At 41.2% G+C, this 17,739-nt stretch overlaps 1 protein-coding gene across 4 annotated transcripts in view; it reads right to left on the bottom strand.

Annotated features, from left to right (window-relative positions):
• Positions 1-7,189: 7,189 nt before the first annotated feature.
• Positions 7,190-17,739, bottom strand: part of SEC22A (SEC22 homolog A, vesicle trafficking protein) — a 76,306-nt gene continuing 65,756 nt past the window's right edge. For 3 of the 4 annotated variants that reach the window (XM_029214106.1, XM_029214107.1, XM_029214105.1), the window contains exon 7: positions 8,579-9,690. In XM_029214106.1, coding sequence (XP_029069939.1) covers positions 9,490-9,690 — 201 coding nt within the window. In that variant the 3' untranslated portion in view covers positions 8,579-9,489. Of the gene's footprint in view, positions 9,691-17,739 lie in introns of all 4 variants that reach the window. The other variant, XM_029214108.1, reaches the window with a different exon arrangement.

Below are 17,739 nucleotides of genomic sequence, written 5' to 3'. Positions count from 1 at the left end.
CCCTGTCTTTGCTGCAAACCTCAGCATCACAGCATTTTGTCTTGCTGCACATCCAGCAAAATGAACCTGGTTCAGTTAACACTCCCACCCTGCTGTGGGTAGTGGAGACCAAGCCTCAGGCAGGCCCATGAAACCATGCACGCAGGCATGTGCACACCCAGGGCACACCACGACAACAAAGGACACATCTCAGACCTTCCCATCCCCATCTCCATTGAGCTAATCTCAGAGAACATGTTCGTTTCTCCCATAGAGATTTATTTTTTTTCAAAAGCACATCCATACCTAGAATGTTAACTAACTGGCAAGGGCACCATTATTATGTAGAGTGAGTTTTGAACACCACTTTAATGCCCACTGACAGCAAAGAAGTAAACACTGCTAAAACCATGATCTGACTTCACCCAACAGGGGGATGACTTGATGGTGGTAGGGAGGTAGCAATGTTAGCAGGAAGGCACAGTGAACCTTGGTGTACTGAGAAAGCTGAAGGTAAACATTCACCAGGTAGCCATGTTACGTTAAGACTTTCAAAATTACAAATAAATTTACAGAACTTTTCCTAAAGCAAATTTCACCTGAGTGGCACATAGATAAATCATGCTCAAAACTGTAGTCTTTACAAGATAAAACATGGGTGTTTCCATATGCAATCTGGCCATGAGTTGCTAATCGATAGAAAATGAGCTTCCCAGAGCCTGCAAGAGATGTTGAGTTCATGTTGTCATAGGGCAAGAAAGCATTCTTAGGCACAAGATGTACACACCCAAAAGTAGTGCTGAGCAGACTCACTGCCACCTGAACAAGAGAACTGCACAGGTAGGGACAAGTACACTATGAAAACCCACAGCTTTTGAATTTTTCTAGATCGAAACAACTCCACAATGAAGAGAATACTGTACAGATCATGTCCAGAAGGGAGGAGTGACACGGCTGGGCCACGCTGGCTGTGGCAAGCAGCATGGAACACAGGTGTCAGGAGGAGAGTTGGAAGCGCTGGTGTTATCTGTGGGGCTGGGGGGTGAGGGGACAGACGACCGGAGAATATCATGTCCCCTCATTTGGATGAACTTCACAGTGAATAAAGAGCTTTCACGTACATTTTCTCACTGTGCTTCCCCCTAGGCCTAGGAGGCAGTGGGAGAAATTGGTGCAGCTCCTGCAGTGGCTTGGACACTTGGGGACAAAAGCTGTGGCATTAGCCCAGGGGCACTTCTGTTCACTGGGCCCACCTGGCTAAGTACCGATGATCTTGGCAGGAACAGAGGGCTCGCCACTCTTCAAGGTTGACAGTAGGTGAAATGAGATCCCATTACTGTGGTACCATATAGCTTTTCTTATCTTTCCAAACTTTCAAAAAGGCCCTATGGTGGGTTTTTTCCTCTCTGTCTTGGGAGGAAAAATATATTTGCTCTCTTCCTCTAGCCTGTCTTTCCTTCCTACCGGCAAAGTCACTGCTTCACAAGACAGACACAAGAACAAAGCCAAGTGAGGCCATTAAAATGGCTGACCTCCAAGGTTTCTTCCTCCTATGGCATTCCCTAACTCTAAATATTTGTGCAACTCTTTATCCTATCTTCATGTGCCAGACTACATGGATGGTGAAAACATAAAACACAGTCCAATTAGGATTTTAAGATGCTAGAGTCAACAGCAGAGACAAAAATGGGATGAAAACATGTTGCCAAGGGGGCTCTGTGGGAAGATCACCTTCAAACCAAAGTTGGAAGCAGCCTTTGTTCTATCCTCCTCCTGCCAACCCAGCAGTGGCAGCAGTGATGCATGATGGATGCCCTTTTCTATCAAAAGCCCTGATCCACGGAGTGGGGAGAGGTGATGGAGGTCAACCTAGGTTCACAGAGCAATCAGAGGTCCAGAAAGGCAGGATGATGGTGAGAAGACAAAGAGAAGGAAAAGGATTCTTTGGGGCTGAGGGGTAAGTAGGCATCCTGTCCCCACTGGCTTGCCTGCCCCAAACCTCACCGTCTGTTTCTAGTGAGCAGAGCTGAGCTACCCTCTCCCTTGGTGAGTGCATATTCATCCCCAAGGCCCTTTTCATATTGCTGGTCTATTAGGCCTGTGAATTTAAAGAAGTCTCACTGGCACAGATGTAGAGAACGTATGGACACCAAGGGGGGAAAGCAGGGGGTGATGGTGGTGGTGGGATGAATTGGGAGACTGAGATTGATATATATACACTAATATGTATAAAATAATTAATATGTATAAAATAGATAATAACCTGCTGTATAAAAAAATAAAATTCAAAAAAATAAACTTCACTAGAATCTATTGGGAGCCTCCTCACTTTTTCCCTCCCAGCCAATTTCCAATTTAGACCCGCCTGTAATCTCTAGTTTGTCAGCATCTCTGGTTATTCTAACTTAGACTATTTTCCAATTTTGCAAAATTTGCTTCTCTGCTTTGACTTTGTTAGCTAAAGTGGCATTTCCCTGGCTCACATGGGATTTTTTTTTTTTTTTGGAGGGGCGAGGGGGGCATTCTCTTCCGATTACTCTCAAGAGCCACACTGCATTTGCGCTTTTTAAGAGTGCCTTGAGCTCTCACGTCCTGAGCGTCTATACATTTCCATACTGCGCTTGAGGGCTGCTGGCTGCCTTCCCCACCCTTTCTCTCATCCATACACAGACCACATGCACATACACACCCATGGGGGCCCTATAGAGTAGTGGACATTAGGTGGCGGCCATCCAGGAATACCCGATAGACCGAAATTGGATGTTCAAAGCAAAGGATGATGGGGCCATAGTGCTGGTGCCACACTGTATAAGGTGAGGTTCCCAGAGGTACCTTCCCCACTTGACAGCAGTGCTCCAGTACCTAGGAGACTTCAGGGTCCTGGAGAGCAGTCTGCTTCTTCCAGGCTGAGTGACACTGGATTAAGTGACAACTTAATCCTGCTTACTTACCTCAAATGGAATTTGTTAAGCTCACATAAAGCCTGTATGTAAAACACCTGATGTACAGCAGGCATTTGGCAAATGTCAATCCCTCAATTCCCTTCTCTGTCTTTGAATGCATCCCCAGTGCACTGCCCAGAAATCTTCACACAAGAGCTTGCCAGGGCAGGGCACCCGCCTACTAAATATTTCAATAGGATCCTCTCTTAATTCACAACTTCCGGAAAGCTATGTGCAATGATATATTTGGGAGCATTTGTGATTTAAAAGACTCCTATTATCTTGAAAGTAATAGTAACACCAACCAGAGAGACCACAGCGAGGTAGCAAATGCTGTCCTAGCACTTGCTGCGCCAGGCTCTAGGTGATGTACATTTATTGACTCATTCAATCCTCACAACACTTTGCCCAAAGCACTATTATCTCTACTTCAAAGATGAGGAAACTGAGGCAGAGAGGTTACATGCCTTGTCGAGGTCACAATGCCAGTGGCAGGGAGAGCCAGGGGTCTGGCTCTAAACTCATAATCACTATTCGATAAAGCAAATAGTTACCTTCTATCTTTTGTTTAATGTTTTCAGATGTAGGGACTACTTAAAGCAGAATTCCCATGAAATTACTTCATATTAAAGAACCAATCTATGCTGGCCTTCAGCTAGAAAAAGTAAATATTTTTAACACATGAATCACCAATGAAGCTTTAACATTCTATATCAAGAATCACTAACTTGGGCTTCCCTGGTGGCGCAGTGATTGCGAGTCCACCTGCCGATGCAGGGGACATGGGTTCGTGCCCTGGTCTGGGAAGATCCCACATGCCGCGGAGCGGCTGGGCCTGTGAGCCATGGCCGCTGAGCCTGCACGTCCGGAGCCTGTGCTCCGCAACGGGAGAGGCCAAAACGGTGAGAGGCCCGCGTACCACAAAAAAAAAAAAAAAAAAAAAAAGAATCACTAACTCGTGTTAGTTTTATGAGAAAGACTAAACTTTATACCTCCTTGCCCTAAAATCTAAGGCACACTTAAGGTTCACTATACCTATGGCAGCCATCTGTCCTATGTGACTGTTATAGATGTAGGAGTTTTAGGAAACAATTTTATTCAGTCTAGGACATCTATACTGCAGGAATTAGCAGTGACCTGATCTCTTTTAAGAGCAATGTGTGTTACTTGTGTATATATATATATTCCTTATATATTTCAACATATCTCCTAGCTTAATATTTACAGGGTGGTTAGAGTGTGAGTTCTGAGTAAGACTGATCTGGATTGAAATCCTGGTGCCACCACATAGGTTAGATTGTGACTGTGTTCAAGTCACTTAACTTCTGTAGGGCTCAGGTGCTTCATCTATAAAACAGAAGCCTTCATAAAGCTTCCTGTGAGGATGCTTAGCATACACAGTGCTATCTTCCCCTCCCTGATGGCTTCATCTGTTCTCTCTGCTGCTGTAACAGTAAGAGCCCAGTGTTGTCAGCACACGAAGAACTTTCTCTCTGAAAGGCTCTGTTGGCATGGAAAAATGAGCACCAATTTTCGAGTCGTTTAATCCTGAATCCCAGGTTTGAACCTGAGCCTGTTTCCTCAAGTGAACATGAGATAGTGCCCATCCCCGCCACCGTAGGCTGCCATAAGGATTAACTACTATGTAGGAGGTCCTCACTAGCGCAAAAGGTGCTAACAAGCTTTCTTACAACATTAGTCCTAGGTATGGAGGAATTCAAAGTGCAAGGGCAAAATATTCTTTGTTCACCTTCAGGCAAGGTCCCCTTGACAACCCAGCCTTAAAGAAAAGTATTGGCCCAGAGGAGGCAGGTGAACTAGGCAGAGCTGGGAAGGGGCTGCTGGGACCCGACAGGAAACAAAACATACGAGCCCTATTTTCCTACTGTTAGATGGAGCCTGAATGTGCTTCTGCAGGCGATGCTGCACTGCTGTACTGTGGGATGTAGGAGAAAAGGGCAAATGTGAACCGTGGGTGGGGTTGGGCTGAAAATACCGTTTGTTGCCAAGAAAACATCAGGAAGAATTCATAAGGCTACGGTACTGATTTCAAGAACTCTGAGAATAAAGCCTGTTCTCTCCTTGAGTTTCCTACGGACTCCACTGTGCTTAGACTATTCATTACACACCAGCACCACCAATACAGAAGAAAACGTGTGCACACGTGTCAATGCCACTCACTGTAAACAAGCAAGGAGGATACAAGCCATGTGGCTTCCAACCATGCAGTGCTGCAACACTGTGATTTCATCTGCTGAATAAAGAAACCTAGAAAGGTTGGCCACCCAAGGAAGAGATGTTACAAGAGTGGCAGCCACAGATACCACTTCTCTTTGAAAAGCTCAATGCTCAAACAGAAGGCTGCCAGCATTCAACAGCAGTCTTAGAACATTGATGAAGATGAGCAGACACCTCTACTCCTAATCAGTAAGACTAGAAGAGTAAAATCCTCAGCTGACATGGCTTCTATACACAATTCATTCATAACCCTTGCAGTTGGAGGGGTTTCTTCCATTAACTTTAGGCTTGGCTATTCCTAAAGCCAATTTAAACCAAAAATCAGGTTTGATTTTACCACAGTATTTTTAGGTGGAAAGACTCCATTTCCTTAGAGATAATAAAGCAGAAAAATACAAATTGACCACAGACAAAGAATGCAGCCCTGAAGAGTGACCCATAATGTGTGGTAAAGCTAAGTGTTCAATTTGGCCTGAGTGGTGGCTGATTTTGAAATAATTTATTTGTTCTTTTACCACATACACTATTATAGCTCTAACTTTTAAAGTGAACAGAAAGTCTGTTAAAATAGCAAAAAGTGAAGACACACAGACACACACACACACACACACACTTTGCTGTGTCTCTTGGAGATCCAACAGCCTGGAGTGGGTCCTTGGGTTACTCAGTAAACCTGGAATAAAGGCCAAGCGACTGCCTTTTTGGTAGGTAGCTAACCCCAGGAGGAAGCCCTTTTGTGACATGGGGGTTAAAGACTCACCTGACAAAGCTGGTCGCTGTGAAGCCTTGACAAATCAGGAATCTAATGAGATTCCAGACATAGCCCAACAGAAATGGAGCTATGTGTTTCTCCAGACTGCATTCCACTATGAAAAAGACCATATTTAATACCAAATAAATGTGCTAACCCAGGGACAGCAGATTCATTTTACATAAGTTATAAAATTATAAAATTGGGTAAAGGTTTTCCATGTCTCAAGGCATTTGTCTTGAATGGATTTTCAAGCTTTAACACAGATACTTGTCTTTAGCTTAGGAGCAGAATTCTCATGGGAACAAAATCCTCTATTAACCACACAAAAAAAACCTTGAAATGAAAGCCTTTGAAAGCTGGTACAAAGTTGAGGATCCAAGGCACAATCGTAATACAGAAATGTGTGTAAAACAATTGAGGATTTTGTTCATTTTAGCATTTCACAGGACCCCCAAGAGCAAACATTTTTACCTGAATTCATCAGGAAGACGTCTCCTCTGAGAAACACGCTTTGACTTATGGAATATAGATCAAGGCAAAACTTGTTTTCCTTCTTCTAGCCTTGACTTCCAAGAAGTTCAAGAATCAAATTTTATACTAACAGCAATTTGTTCACCCTTCCTTCCAGTTTCATTGGTCTTGCTTTTCCCCCCTTACAGTTCATATTTTGTTAACATTATTTGGTATGTCTTTTCTGGGTATGCTGCTTCGAATTGTTTGGGGAAAGAGCCCAGGTATAAATACACTTCGAATACAGACCAAAAAAAGCAAGCAACTATTGCAATTACTTTTAGGATATAAAAGGAGTATCTTTGCCCTCATAGCATACCTCAATCAAAAGCAGTATTTCAGAATTACCTTAAGGAAGAAAATATACACCTAGATTTGACAGTAGCTGGCTAAATCTCATTATTTTAAGAAGTCCCCAGTACCTCAATTTTATCAAGGACATATTCCCTGAATATAATCTTAGTTATCTTCATTACTTTCCACTCTAGTGGAAAAACCCTGGGCTAAGAGATTAGAAACTGTGTGTGTTTTGCTCTTGACCCTAGGTAAGTCATTACCATCTGATTACCTTAGTGTCCTCCTTCCTAATAGGAGAGCAAATACTATTCCCCGACACTACAAAACCCATTATGATTAGGTAGGTAAATGCGGACTTGCTCTTAGAAGTAAAATTGCAATATAAACACAACGTATTACCATCATACACATTAGAAGCCTAAGTGATTCTCTCTCAAGAGCTTAAAAACTTCTTTACATTCATGGCAAAAATTTATCTTTCCAAATTAAGTTTCTTTGGCAACAACATGATAGAGGCAGGGAAGTTGTATGAACACTGAGAGATGCAGGCACCAAATAATGAAAGAAAGCATTTCTATACATAAAACATTATTTATACCTGTTTTCATTTTTTACATTAAAATGTAAACATCCCCTTATCCAAAATAGCTGGTGAAAAAGCAAAACAAAAACAAAAAACAAATTAAGCCTTTAAAGATAGCTGGTGAGTTTTCAAGTGTCCTTGCTCAATGCATCCAAATACCAAATATTATAATTCAGTAATTAGGAGAACCAAACTGGTAAAAGAGCTATAAAATATCAATATACAGCAAAATCACAATGAACCAGAATACTCCAATCTCCTGGTTAATCAACTATTTACAAGAAAACACCTCTTGCTTTAACCATTAGTTTAGAAAAAAAACTTTCTAAATTGAACCACTTTATTTTCCTGGCTCACTAACTACAAAATGCCAAACATAAATCAATTTTATTTTGATGATTTAGGATCATGTGGTACCTTGGGATATCTCTCAGAATATTCATAATTTCTGTGCAGTTTTGTTAGAGGCAGAAAATTGGAGGGAACTGGAGTTTCTTGCGTTAAATAAATCCCCGAAATCGTTAAGCTTACTGTCCTCTTTTGTCTCATTCTCCTGAAAGAAGAGTGTAGCAAAAAGGTTCTAATTAAGCAAGATTTCTCATTGTAGACATACCTATGTATACTGGTTCTGGAAACAGTGCAGTTCAGTGACTTTACCTCTCTGGACAATTTCTTGTGGAAAATTAATATACCCAGAACATGAATTATATGTAATGGGTCCACTGTTTTTCTGGATATCAAATTTCAGTACCTTATGAATTCCTTAATTGGAATCTTTTCTCAAGAAAATCACTCATGAAGATGACTTCGAAACCAGAAGAGCTGTAGATTTTTGCTAATGGAAACAAACTATGCTTCCTCTATTATTAATTCAAAGCTGCTTAAACAATCTTTATAAAGTTATCAAAAAGGAAGTAAGTTCTCTAAGATAGTAGGTGCTTAACTCCTCAAAGCCATAAAATAATAAGAGGAATAATAAGTGCTGAGAGAAGAGTCACCTTCTGATTCTTTTAGAACAGCTCAGTGTCTCCATAGTGCAGGACCCATGCCACTTGGTGGCATGCAAGATGATTTTAGGTGATACACAACACAGAATTAAATAATGCTGAATCACAGTGAGAATGGCATTCCCTTTATAATTTTCTTTTAAACTTCTGATAATTCCACAGACAGAGCTCCATTTTAGTGCTGGGTAACGTCTCCCTCACTGCAACAAAGAAAGAACAGGCTTTTTGGATTCAGAGCCTTGCCAGGAATTAGTATCCAGCTAGAATTTAATAACATCTTTGTTTTATTTTTATTTATTTTGTAGTTATCATTTTTTATGGCAAACTGATGCTGGTTTTCTACTTGGAATAGAGGTTAGTTTCTTTTTTAAATATTTTAAAATTTAAAAGATAAATATTAAGTAAATAATAGCATATGTAATACTCAACTGATAGAAGTTTGGCAAACGATGGCTATAGCCTAACAAATATTTTTAAAAAGTGATTTCAAAAGAAAGTATAAACATGGCCTAGGAAAGAAACATGTGTCACTGTGTGTCATTTCAATACTTGCGATGCTCCAGGGATGAGCTCACCAGAGCCTTCTCCTACATCGGGTGATTTCCAGGGTTAAGATTCAAGCAAAAATATAAAAGGAAAAAGAACCCATTCCACACCAATCTGGACTTCACAAACTCATGGTACCATAAATGTGCAAAATCTAATATTTAGCAAGTAATTTGTTTTACACATAAACTTTCCAATTCACTGCAGCATCTTTTTATTTGGTCTACACTAATGCCTCACAAAGGCAAACCCAGGTTGTAGAGCTCCTGCTTAGTTCTCAGAGCAAGTACCACACATAATTTTTGACTGAACTCTCCAGCCAGGATTCAGGGCTGCTGGCCAAGTCTTCCAATGGCATCTGACTGTTCTTCCACTGCCATGGCCCTGCAGAGAGGTCTCCTCATCTTCTTCTGACTGATAATCTCATGGCCAGCATTCTGCTGAGAGGAGTTTGCGTAGCAGGTATGGCATGCTCATTGGCATGCCATGCTGACTTAAAACGAAAAGGACAGCTGGAGAGAAAGACAGCAGAGCTTCTCATTGGTGGTGAACAGTTTCTTCATCACAGTGGTAGTTAAGATATGCTCCCTCCTTTTTCCCCTGAAGCCAAGGCAACAAGTCTGAAGGATGGTGTCAGACATCATAATCAGGAGCCTTGCCCTGGGCTTGCCTCAGCCAGATCTGGAGTGTAACAAATGCTCCCACAGTCACGTGGAAGAAAAGCTGCCAGAGGTTGCGCAGTTCATAGAGATACATGTTGCATAGACAGATTAAGCCAAAAGTCAAAAAAGATTTGACATTCCGCCAGCCGGTGTAGTAGACAAATAAATAACACTGTTGAAAATATAAAAATGAAAGATGATTAGGGTTACAGGAAAAGAAACAGATGCTTCTACTATAAAGCTGTAACAGGTCACAGGGTAAAATATGAGAGTGGAAAAGGGGATTTTTCAACTACGGATAAGACAGTGTAATATCTTTAATACACTCAGCTATACACTCAATGTATCTTTAATATACTCCCTATTTAAAAGGGAAATAGGTTTAAGAAATAGGTTTGCATAACCTGGAATCAGAGGAAAAGAGCTATAGAGAACATTTTGGAGACAACATAATCTGAATATGAATCCTCTATTAGATAATACTGTATCAATGTTAAATTTCTTGGGTGTGATAAAGGTATCATGGCTATGTAGAACGATGTCTTTGTTCTCAAAAGATACGTGTTCAAGTTTTTAGAGGTGAAATATCTTGATGTTTGTAACTTATTTTAAAAACAACTGTGCAGGAACTTCTGCTTCTGGGATCATGGAGTTGATGCACTTTCCTCTATTCTTCCCACTAAGTACAACTAAAAACCCTGGACATTATATATCAAGCAAAAGATGACTCTGGATGATGAAGAGAAGAAGGCAGACAGGCTAAGGACCTTGAGACCCAGGGAATGACACAGTGGTAAACTACCTTTTTTTTTTTTTTTTTTTTTTTGCCTCATATATCCCAAACTTGGAGCTGAAGAAGCTGGCAACTAGAAACACCAATGGATGCACACCAACAAAACAAACAAACAAAAAAACACTCAGTAAAATCTTGTTCTCTCTAGCCAAAAGACCATGAGAGGGGTACCTTTCCGAGACAGAGAACTTTTACATAATAACTATTCTACTCCAGCCACCAAAAACAAAACAAAGCAAAGCAACCCACAAAAAAACTGTGACCACCCACACCCACCCCATCAAAGCCTATGTGGGGAGCCTATACTGCTCTAAGGAGATGTTCTAACATTCCAGGGCTTCAGAGAAGTCAAGTGGGAAGCCAGAACTTTGACTCCCACCCTGTGGTGTCAGTGGAGACCAAGTGGGACTCTGGACATTCACCTCCACTTGGCATTAGCAAGGCAATGGATTTCTCATCAGAAACCATAAAGTTCAGGTAAGAGTGGAACAACATTTTTCAAGTGCTGAAAGAAAAGAGCTGTCAATCCAGCATCCTATACTCAACAAAAATATCCTTTAGGAATGAAGGGAAAATAAAGACATGAGAGAAGACTAAGAGAATTTATCACCAACAAATGTACTCTAAAAGAATGGCTAAAGGAAGCTCTCTAGATAGAAAGGAAACAACAGAAGAAGGAACCTTGGAATAATGAATAGAAAAGGAACTCAGCAAAAATACAGGTTAATGTAATAGGCTTGCCTTTTTAAGAACTTTCTAAAATGTTTGATGGTTGAAGTAAAAATTGTTAACACTGCCTGATGTGGTTCTAAATATATGTAGAGGAAATACTTAAGACAATTATATTATAAATAGACGAGGACAAAGGGACATAAAGGGAGGTACACTTCCTATGCTTCACCTGAACTGGTAAAAGGATAACACCAGAAAACTGAGATAAGAAGGTGAAATGCAATACCTAGAGCAATATTTCAAGCTATACAAAGAGACATACTCAAAAACATTATAGATAAGCCAAAATGGAGTTCTAAAAGAATGTTCAAGTAATCCACAGGAAGACAAGAAAAAGAAAACAGAAAAATGAAAAACTGAAAACAAAAAATAAGATGGCAGACTTAAGCTGGAACATATCAATAATTATACTGAATATAAATGGCTTAAATATAGCAATTAAAAGATAGAGATTGGCAGGGTATATTAAAAAACATAAATGAACTCCATGTTGTCTACCAGAAAATCAATCCAAATGACATAGACAAGTTAAAAGTAAAAGGATGGAAAAAGATATAGCATGCAAACATTAATCAAAGGCAAGCAGGAGTGGCTATCTTACTATTAGATAAATATAAAAATATTTCTGGACTTCCCTGGTGGTCCAGTGGTTAAGACTCCAGGCTTCCACTGCAGGGGGCACGGGTTCTATCCCTGGTCAGGGAACTAAGATCCCATGTGCTGCATGGCGCCACCAAAAAATAAAAACTTAAAATAAATAAATAAATAAAAATATTTCAAAGAAAGTAAAAATAACCAGGGACAGAGAGGGATATAATGATAAATGGATCGGAGAGAGACCTTCAAGATGGTGGAGGAGTAAGACGGGGAGATCACCCTTCCCCCCCCCACACACAAATACATCAAAAATACTTCTACATGTGGAACAACTCCTACAGAACACCTACTGAATGCTGGCAGAAGACCTCAGACCTCCCAAAAGGCAAGAAACTCCCCACGTACCTGGGTAGGGCAAAAGAAAAAAGAAAAAACAGAGACAAAAGAACAGGGACAGGACCTGCATGTATGGGAGGGAGCTGTGAAGGAGGAAAAGTTTCCACACACTAGCAAGCCCCTTCACCCCCCGGAGATGGGGGGTGGTGGTGGGGAAGCTTCAGAGCCACGGAGAAGAGTGCAGCAATAGGGGTGCAGAGGGCAAAGCAGAGAGATTCCCGTACAGAGGATCGGTGCTGACCAGCACTCACCAGCCTGAGAGGCTTGTCTGCTCACCCACCGGGACAGGTGGGGGCTGGGAGCTGAGGCTTGGGCTTCGGAAGTCAGAGCCCAGGGAGAGGACTGGGGTTGGCTGCGTGAACACAGCCTGAAGGGGGCTAGTGCACCACAGCTAGCCGGGAGGGAGTCCGGGAAAATGTCTGGACCTGCATAAGAGTCAAGAGACCACTGTTTTGGGGTATGTGAGGAGAGGGGAGTCAGAGCACTGCCTAAACGAGCTCCAGAGACGGATGCGAGATGCGGCTATCAGCATGGACCCCAGAGATGGGCATGAGACACTAAGGCTGCTGCTGCAGCCACCAAGAAGCCTGTGTGCAAGCACAGGTCACTATCCACACCACCCCTCCTGGGAGCCTGTGCAGCCCACCACTGCCAGGGTCCCAGGATCCAGGGACAACTTCCCCGGGAGAACACATGGTGCGCCTCAGGCTGTTGCAATGTCATGCTGGCCTCTGCTGAGGCAGGCTGGCCCTGCATTCCATACCCCTCCCTCCCCCCAGCCTGAGTGAACCAGAGCCCCCGAATCAGCGGCTCCTTTAACCCCGTCCTGTCTGAGCAAAGAACAGACGCCCTCAGGCGACCTACACGCAGAGGCGGGGCCAAATCCAAAGCTGAACCCCAGGAGATATGCGAACAAAGAAGAGAAAGGGAAATCTCTCCCAGCAGCCTCAGGAGCAGTGGATTAAATTTGCAGAATCAACTTGATGCATCCTGCACCTCTGGAATACCTGAATAGACAACAAATCATCGCAAAATCAAGGCAGTGGAATTTGGGAGCAACTATAGACTTGGGGTTTGCTTTTTGCATCTAATTTGTTTCTGGTCTTACGTTTATCTTAGTTTAGTATTTAGAGTTTATGATAATTGGTAGATTTGTTTATTGATTTGGTTGCTCTCTTCCTTTTTTTTATATATAGCTATATATACTTTTTACCTTTTTCTCTTTTTGTGTGTATGTATATGCTTCTTTGTGTGATTCTGTCTGTATAGCTTTGCTTTTACCATTTGTCCTAGGGTTCTGTCTGTCGTTTTTTTAAAATTTTAATATAGTTTTTAGTGCTTTGTTATCATTGGTGGATTTGTATTTTGGTTTGGTTGCTCTCTTCTTTTTCTTTGCATTATTTTAATTTTTTAAATTTTCAATAATTTTTTAATTTTAATAATTTAATTTATTCTTTCTTTCTTTTTTCTCCCTTTTCTTCTGAGCCATGTGGCTGACAGGGTCTTTGTGCTCTGGCCAGGTGTCAGGCCTGTGTCTCTTGAGGTGGGAGAGCCGAGTTCAGGACCCTGGTCCACCAAAGACCTCCTGGCTCCACGTAATATCAAATGGCGAAAGCTCTCCCAGAGATCTCCATCTCAACACTAAGACCCAGCTCCACTCAACAACCAGCAAGCTACAGGGCTGGACACCCTATGCCAAACAACTAGCAAGACAGGAACACAATTCCACCCCCATTAGCAGAGAGGCTGCCTAAAATCATAATAAGGTCACAGACACCCCAAACACACCACTGGACATGGTCCTGCCCAGCAGAAAGACAAGATCAAGCCTCATTCACCAGAAGACAGGCACCAGTCACCTCCACCAGGAAGCCTACACAACCCACTGAACCAACCTTACCCACTGGGCGCAGACACCAAAAACAACGGGAACTATGTACCTGCAGCCTGCGAAAAGGAGACCCCAAACACAGTAAGTTAAGCAAAATGAGAAGACAGAGAAACACACAGCAGATGAAGGAGCAAGGCAAAAACTCACCAGACCAAACAAATGAAGAGGAAATAGGCAGTCTACGTGAGAAAGGATTCAGAATAATGATAGTAAAGATGATCCAAAATCTTGGAAATAGAATGGAGAAAATACAAGAAACATTTAACAAGGACCTAGAAGAAAGAACTAAAGAGCAAACAAACAAGGATGAACAGCACAATAACTGAAATTAAAAATTCTCTAGAAGGATTCAGTAGCAGAATAACTGAAGCAGAAGAATGGATAAGTGACCTGGAAGATAAAACAGTGGAAATAACGACCACAGAGCAGAATAAAGAAAAAAGAATGAAAAGAATTGAGGACGGTTTCAGAGACCTCTGGGACAACATTAAACACACCAATATTTGAATTATAGGGGTCCAAGAAGAAGAGGAGGAAAACAAAAGGACTGAGAAAATATTTGAAGAGATTATAGTTGGAAACTTCCCCAACATGGGAAAGGAAATAGTCCATCAAGTCCAAGAAGCACAGAGAGTCCCATATAGGATAAATCCAAGGAGAAACATGCCAAGACATATATTAATCAAACTATCAAAAATTAAATACAAAGAAAAATATTAAAAGCAGCAAGGGATAAACAACAAATAACATACAAGAGAATCCCCATAAGGTTAAGAGCTGACCTTTCAGCAGAAACTCTGCAAGCCAGAAGGCAGTGGCAGGACATATTTACAGTGATGAAAGGGAAAAACCTACAACCAAGATTACTCTATCCAGCAAGGATCTCATTCAGATTCAACGGAGAAATTAAAACCTTTACAGACAAGCAAAAGCTAAGAGAATTCAGCACCACCAAACCAACTTTACAACAAATGCTAAAGGAACTTTTCTAGGCAGGAAACACAAGAGAAGGAAAAGACCTATAATAACAAACCCCAAACAATTAAGAAAATGGTAATAGGAACATATATATTGATAACTACCTTAAATGTAAATGGATTAAATGCTCCCACCAAAACACATAGACTGGTTGAATGGATACAAAACCAAAACCCGTACATATGCTGTCTACAAGAGACCCACTTCAGACCTAGGGACACATACAGACTGAAAGTGAGGGGATGGAAAAAGGTATTCCATGCAAATGGAAATCAAAAGAAAGCTGGAGTAGCAATTCTCATATCAGACAAAATAGACTTTAAAATAAAGACTATTACAAGAGACAAAGAAGGATACTACATAATGGTCAAGAGATCAATCCAAGAAGAAGATACAACAATTGTAAATATTTATGCACCCAACATAGGGGCACCTCAATACATAAGGCAAATACTAACAGCCATAAAAGGGGAAATCCACAGTAACACATTCATAGTAGGGGACTTTAACACCCCACTTTCACCAATGGACAGATCATCCAAAATGAAAATAAATAAGGAAACACAAGCTTTAAATGATACATTAAACAAGATGGACTTAATTGATATTTATAGGACATTTCATCCAAAAACAACAGAATACACTTTCTTCTCAAGTGCTCACGGAACATTCTCCAGGATAGATCATATCTTGGGTCAAAAATCAAGGCTTGGTAAATTTAAGAAAATTGAAATAGTATCATGTATCTTTTCCGACCACAATGCTATGAGACTAGATATCAATTACAGGAAAAAATCTGTAAAAAATACAAATACAAGGAGGCTAAACAATACACTACTAAATAACCAAGAGATCACTGAAGAAATCAAAGAGGAAATCAAAAATACCTAGCAACAAATGACAATGAAAACACGATGACCCAAAACCTACGGGATGCAGCAAAAGCAGTTCTAACAGGGAAGTTTATAGCAATACAATCCTACCTCAAAAAACAAGAAACATCTCAAATAAACAACCTAACCTTACACCTAAAGCAATCAGAGAAAGAAGAACAAAAAAACCCCCAAAGTTAGCAGAAGGAAAGAAATCATAAAGATTAACTCGATCAGAAATAAATGAAAAAGAAATGAAGTAAACAATAGCAAAGATCAATAAAACTAAAAGCTAGTTCCTTGAGAAGATAAACATTAATTGATAAACCATTAGCCAGACTCATCAAGAAGAAAAGGGAGGGGGCTTCCCTGGTGGCGCAGTGGTTGAGAGTCTGCCTGCCGATGCAGGGGACGCGGGTTCATGCCCCGGTCCGGGAAGATCCCACATGCCGCGGAGTGGCTAGGCCCGTGAGCCATGGCCACTGAGCCTGCGCGTCCGGAGCCTGTGCTCCGCAACGGGAGAGGCCACAACAGTGAGAGGCCCGCATACCGCAAAAAAGCAAAAAGCAAAACAAAAACGGGAGAAGACTCAAATCAATAGAATTAGAAATGAAAAAGTAGAAGTAACAACTGACACTGCAGAAATACAAAGGATCATGAGAGATTACTACAAGCAACTATATGCCAATAAAATGGACAACCTGGAAGAAATGGACACATTCTTAGAAAAGCACAACCTTCCGAGACTGAATGAGGAAGAAATAGAAAATATAAACAGACCAATCACAAGCACTGAAATTGAGACTGTGATTAAAAATCTTCAAACAAACAAAAGCCCAGGACCAGAGGCTTCACAGGTGAATTCTATCAAACATTTAGAGAAGAGCTAACACCTATCCTTCTCAAACTCTTCCAAAATACAGCAGAGGGAGGAACACTCTCAAACTCATTCTACGAGGCCACCATCACCCTGATACCAAAACCAGACAAAGATGTCACAAAGAAAGAAAACTACAGGCCAATATCACTGATGAACACAGGTGCAAAAATCCTAAACAAAATACTAGCAAACAGAATCCAACAGTACATTAAAAGAATCATACACCATGATCAAGTGGGGTTTATTCCAGGAATGCAAGGATTCTACAATATATGCAAATCAATCAATGTGATATACTATTAACAAATTGAAGGATAAAAACCATACGATCATCTCAATAGATGCAGAAGAAGCTTTCAACAAAGTTCAACACCCGTTTATGATTAAAAAAACCCTCCAGAAAGTAAGCATAGAGGGAACTTACCTCAACATAATAAAGTCCATATATGACAAACCTACAGCCAACATCGTTCCCAATGGTGAAAACATGAAACCATTTCCTCTAAGATCAGGAACAAGACAAGGTTGTGCACTCTCACCACTATTATTCAACATAGTTTTAGTTATACTCCAATAAAGATGTAAAAAAAAAAGGGCTTCCCTGGTGGCGCAGTGGTTTAGAGTCCACCTGCCGATGCAGGGGACATGGGTTCGTGCCCCGGTCCGGGAAGATCCCATATGCCGTGGAGCGGCTGGGCCCATGAACCATGGCCACTGAGCCTGCGCGTCTGGAGCCTGTGCTCCACAACGGGAGAGGCCACAACAGTGAGAGGCCCGCGTACCACAAAACAAAACAAAACAAAAAGTTTTAGCCACAACAATCAGAGAAGAAAAAGAAATAAAAGGAATGCAAATCAGAAAGGAAGAAGCAAAACTGTCACTGTTTGCAGATGACATGATACTATACATAGAGAATCCTAAAGATGCTCCCAGAAAACTACTAGAGCTAATCAATGAATTTGGTAAAGCAGCAGGATACAAAATTAATGCACAGATATCTCCTGCATTCCTATACACTAATGATGAAAAATCTGAAAGAGGAATTAAGACAACACTCCCATTTACCACTGCAACAAAAAGAA

The sequence above is a fragment of the Monodon monoceros genome, unplaced genomic scaffold, assembly GCF_005190385.1.
Source record: "Monodon monoceros isolate NGI ecotype Baffin Bay Population unplaced genomic scaffold, NGI_Narwhal_1 Super_Scaffold_11, whole genome shotgun sequence".
NCBI classification, from domain to species: Eukaryota; Metazoa; Chordata; class Mammalia; order Artiodactyla; family Monodontidae; genus Monodon; species Monodon monoceros.
Note: the sequence above shows the minus strand (reverse complement) of the source record. Positions and strands in the feature narration are given on the sequence as shown.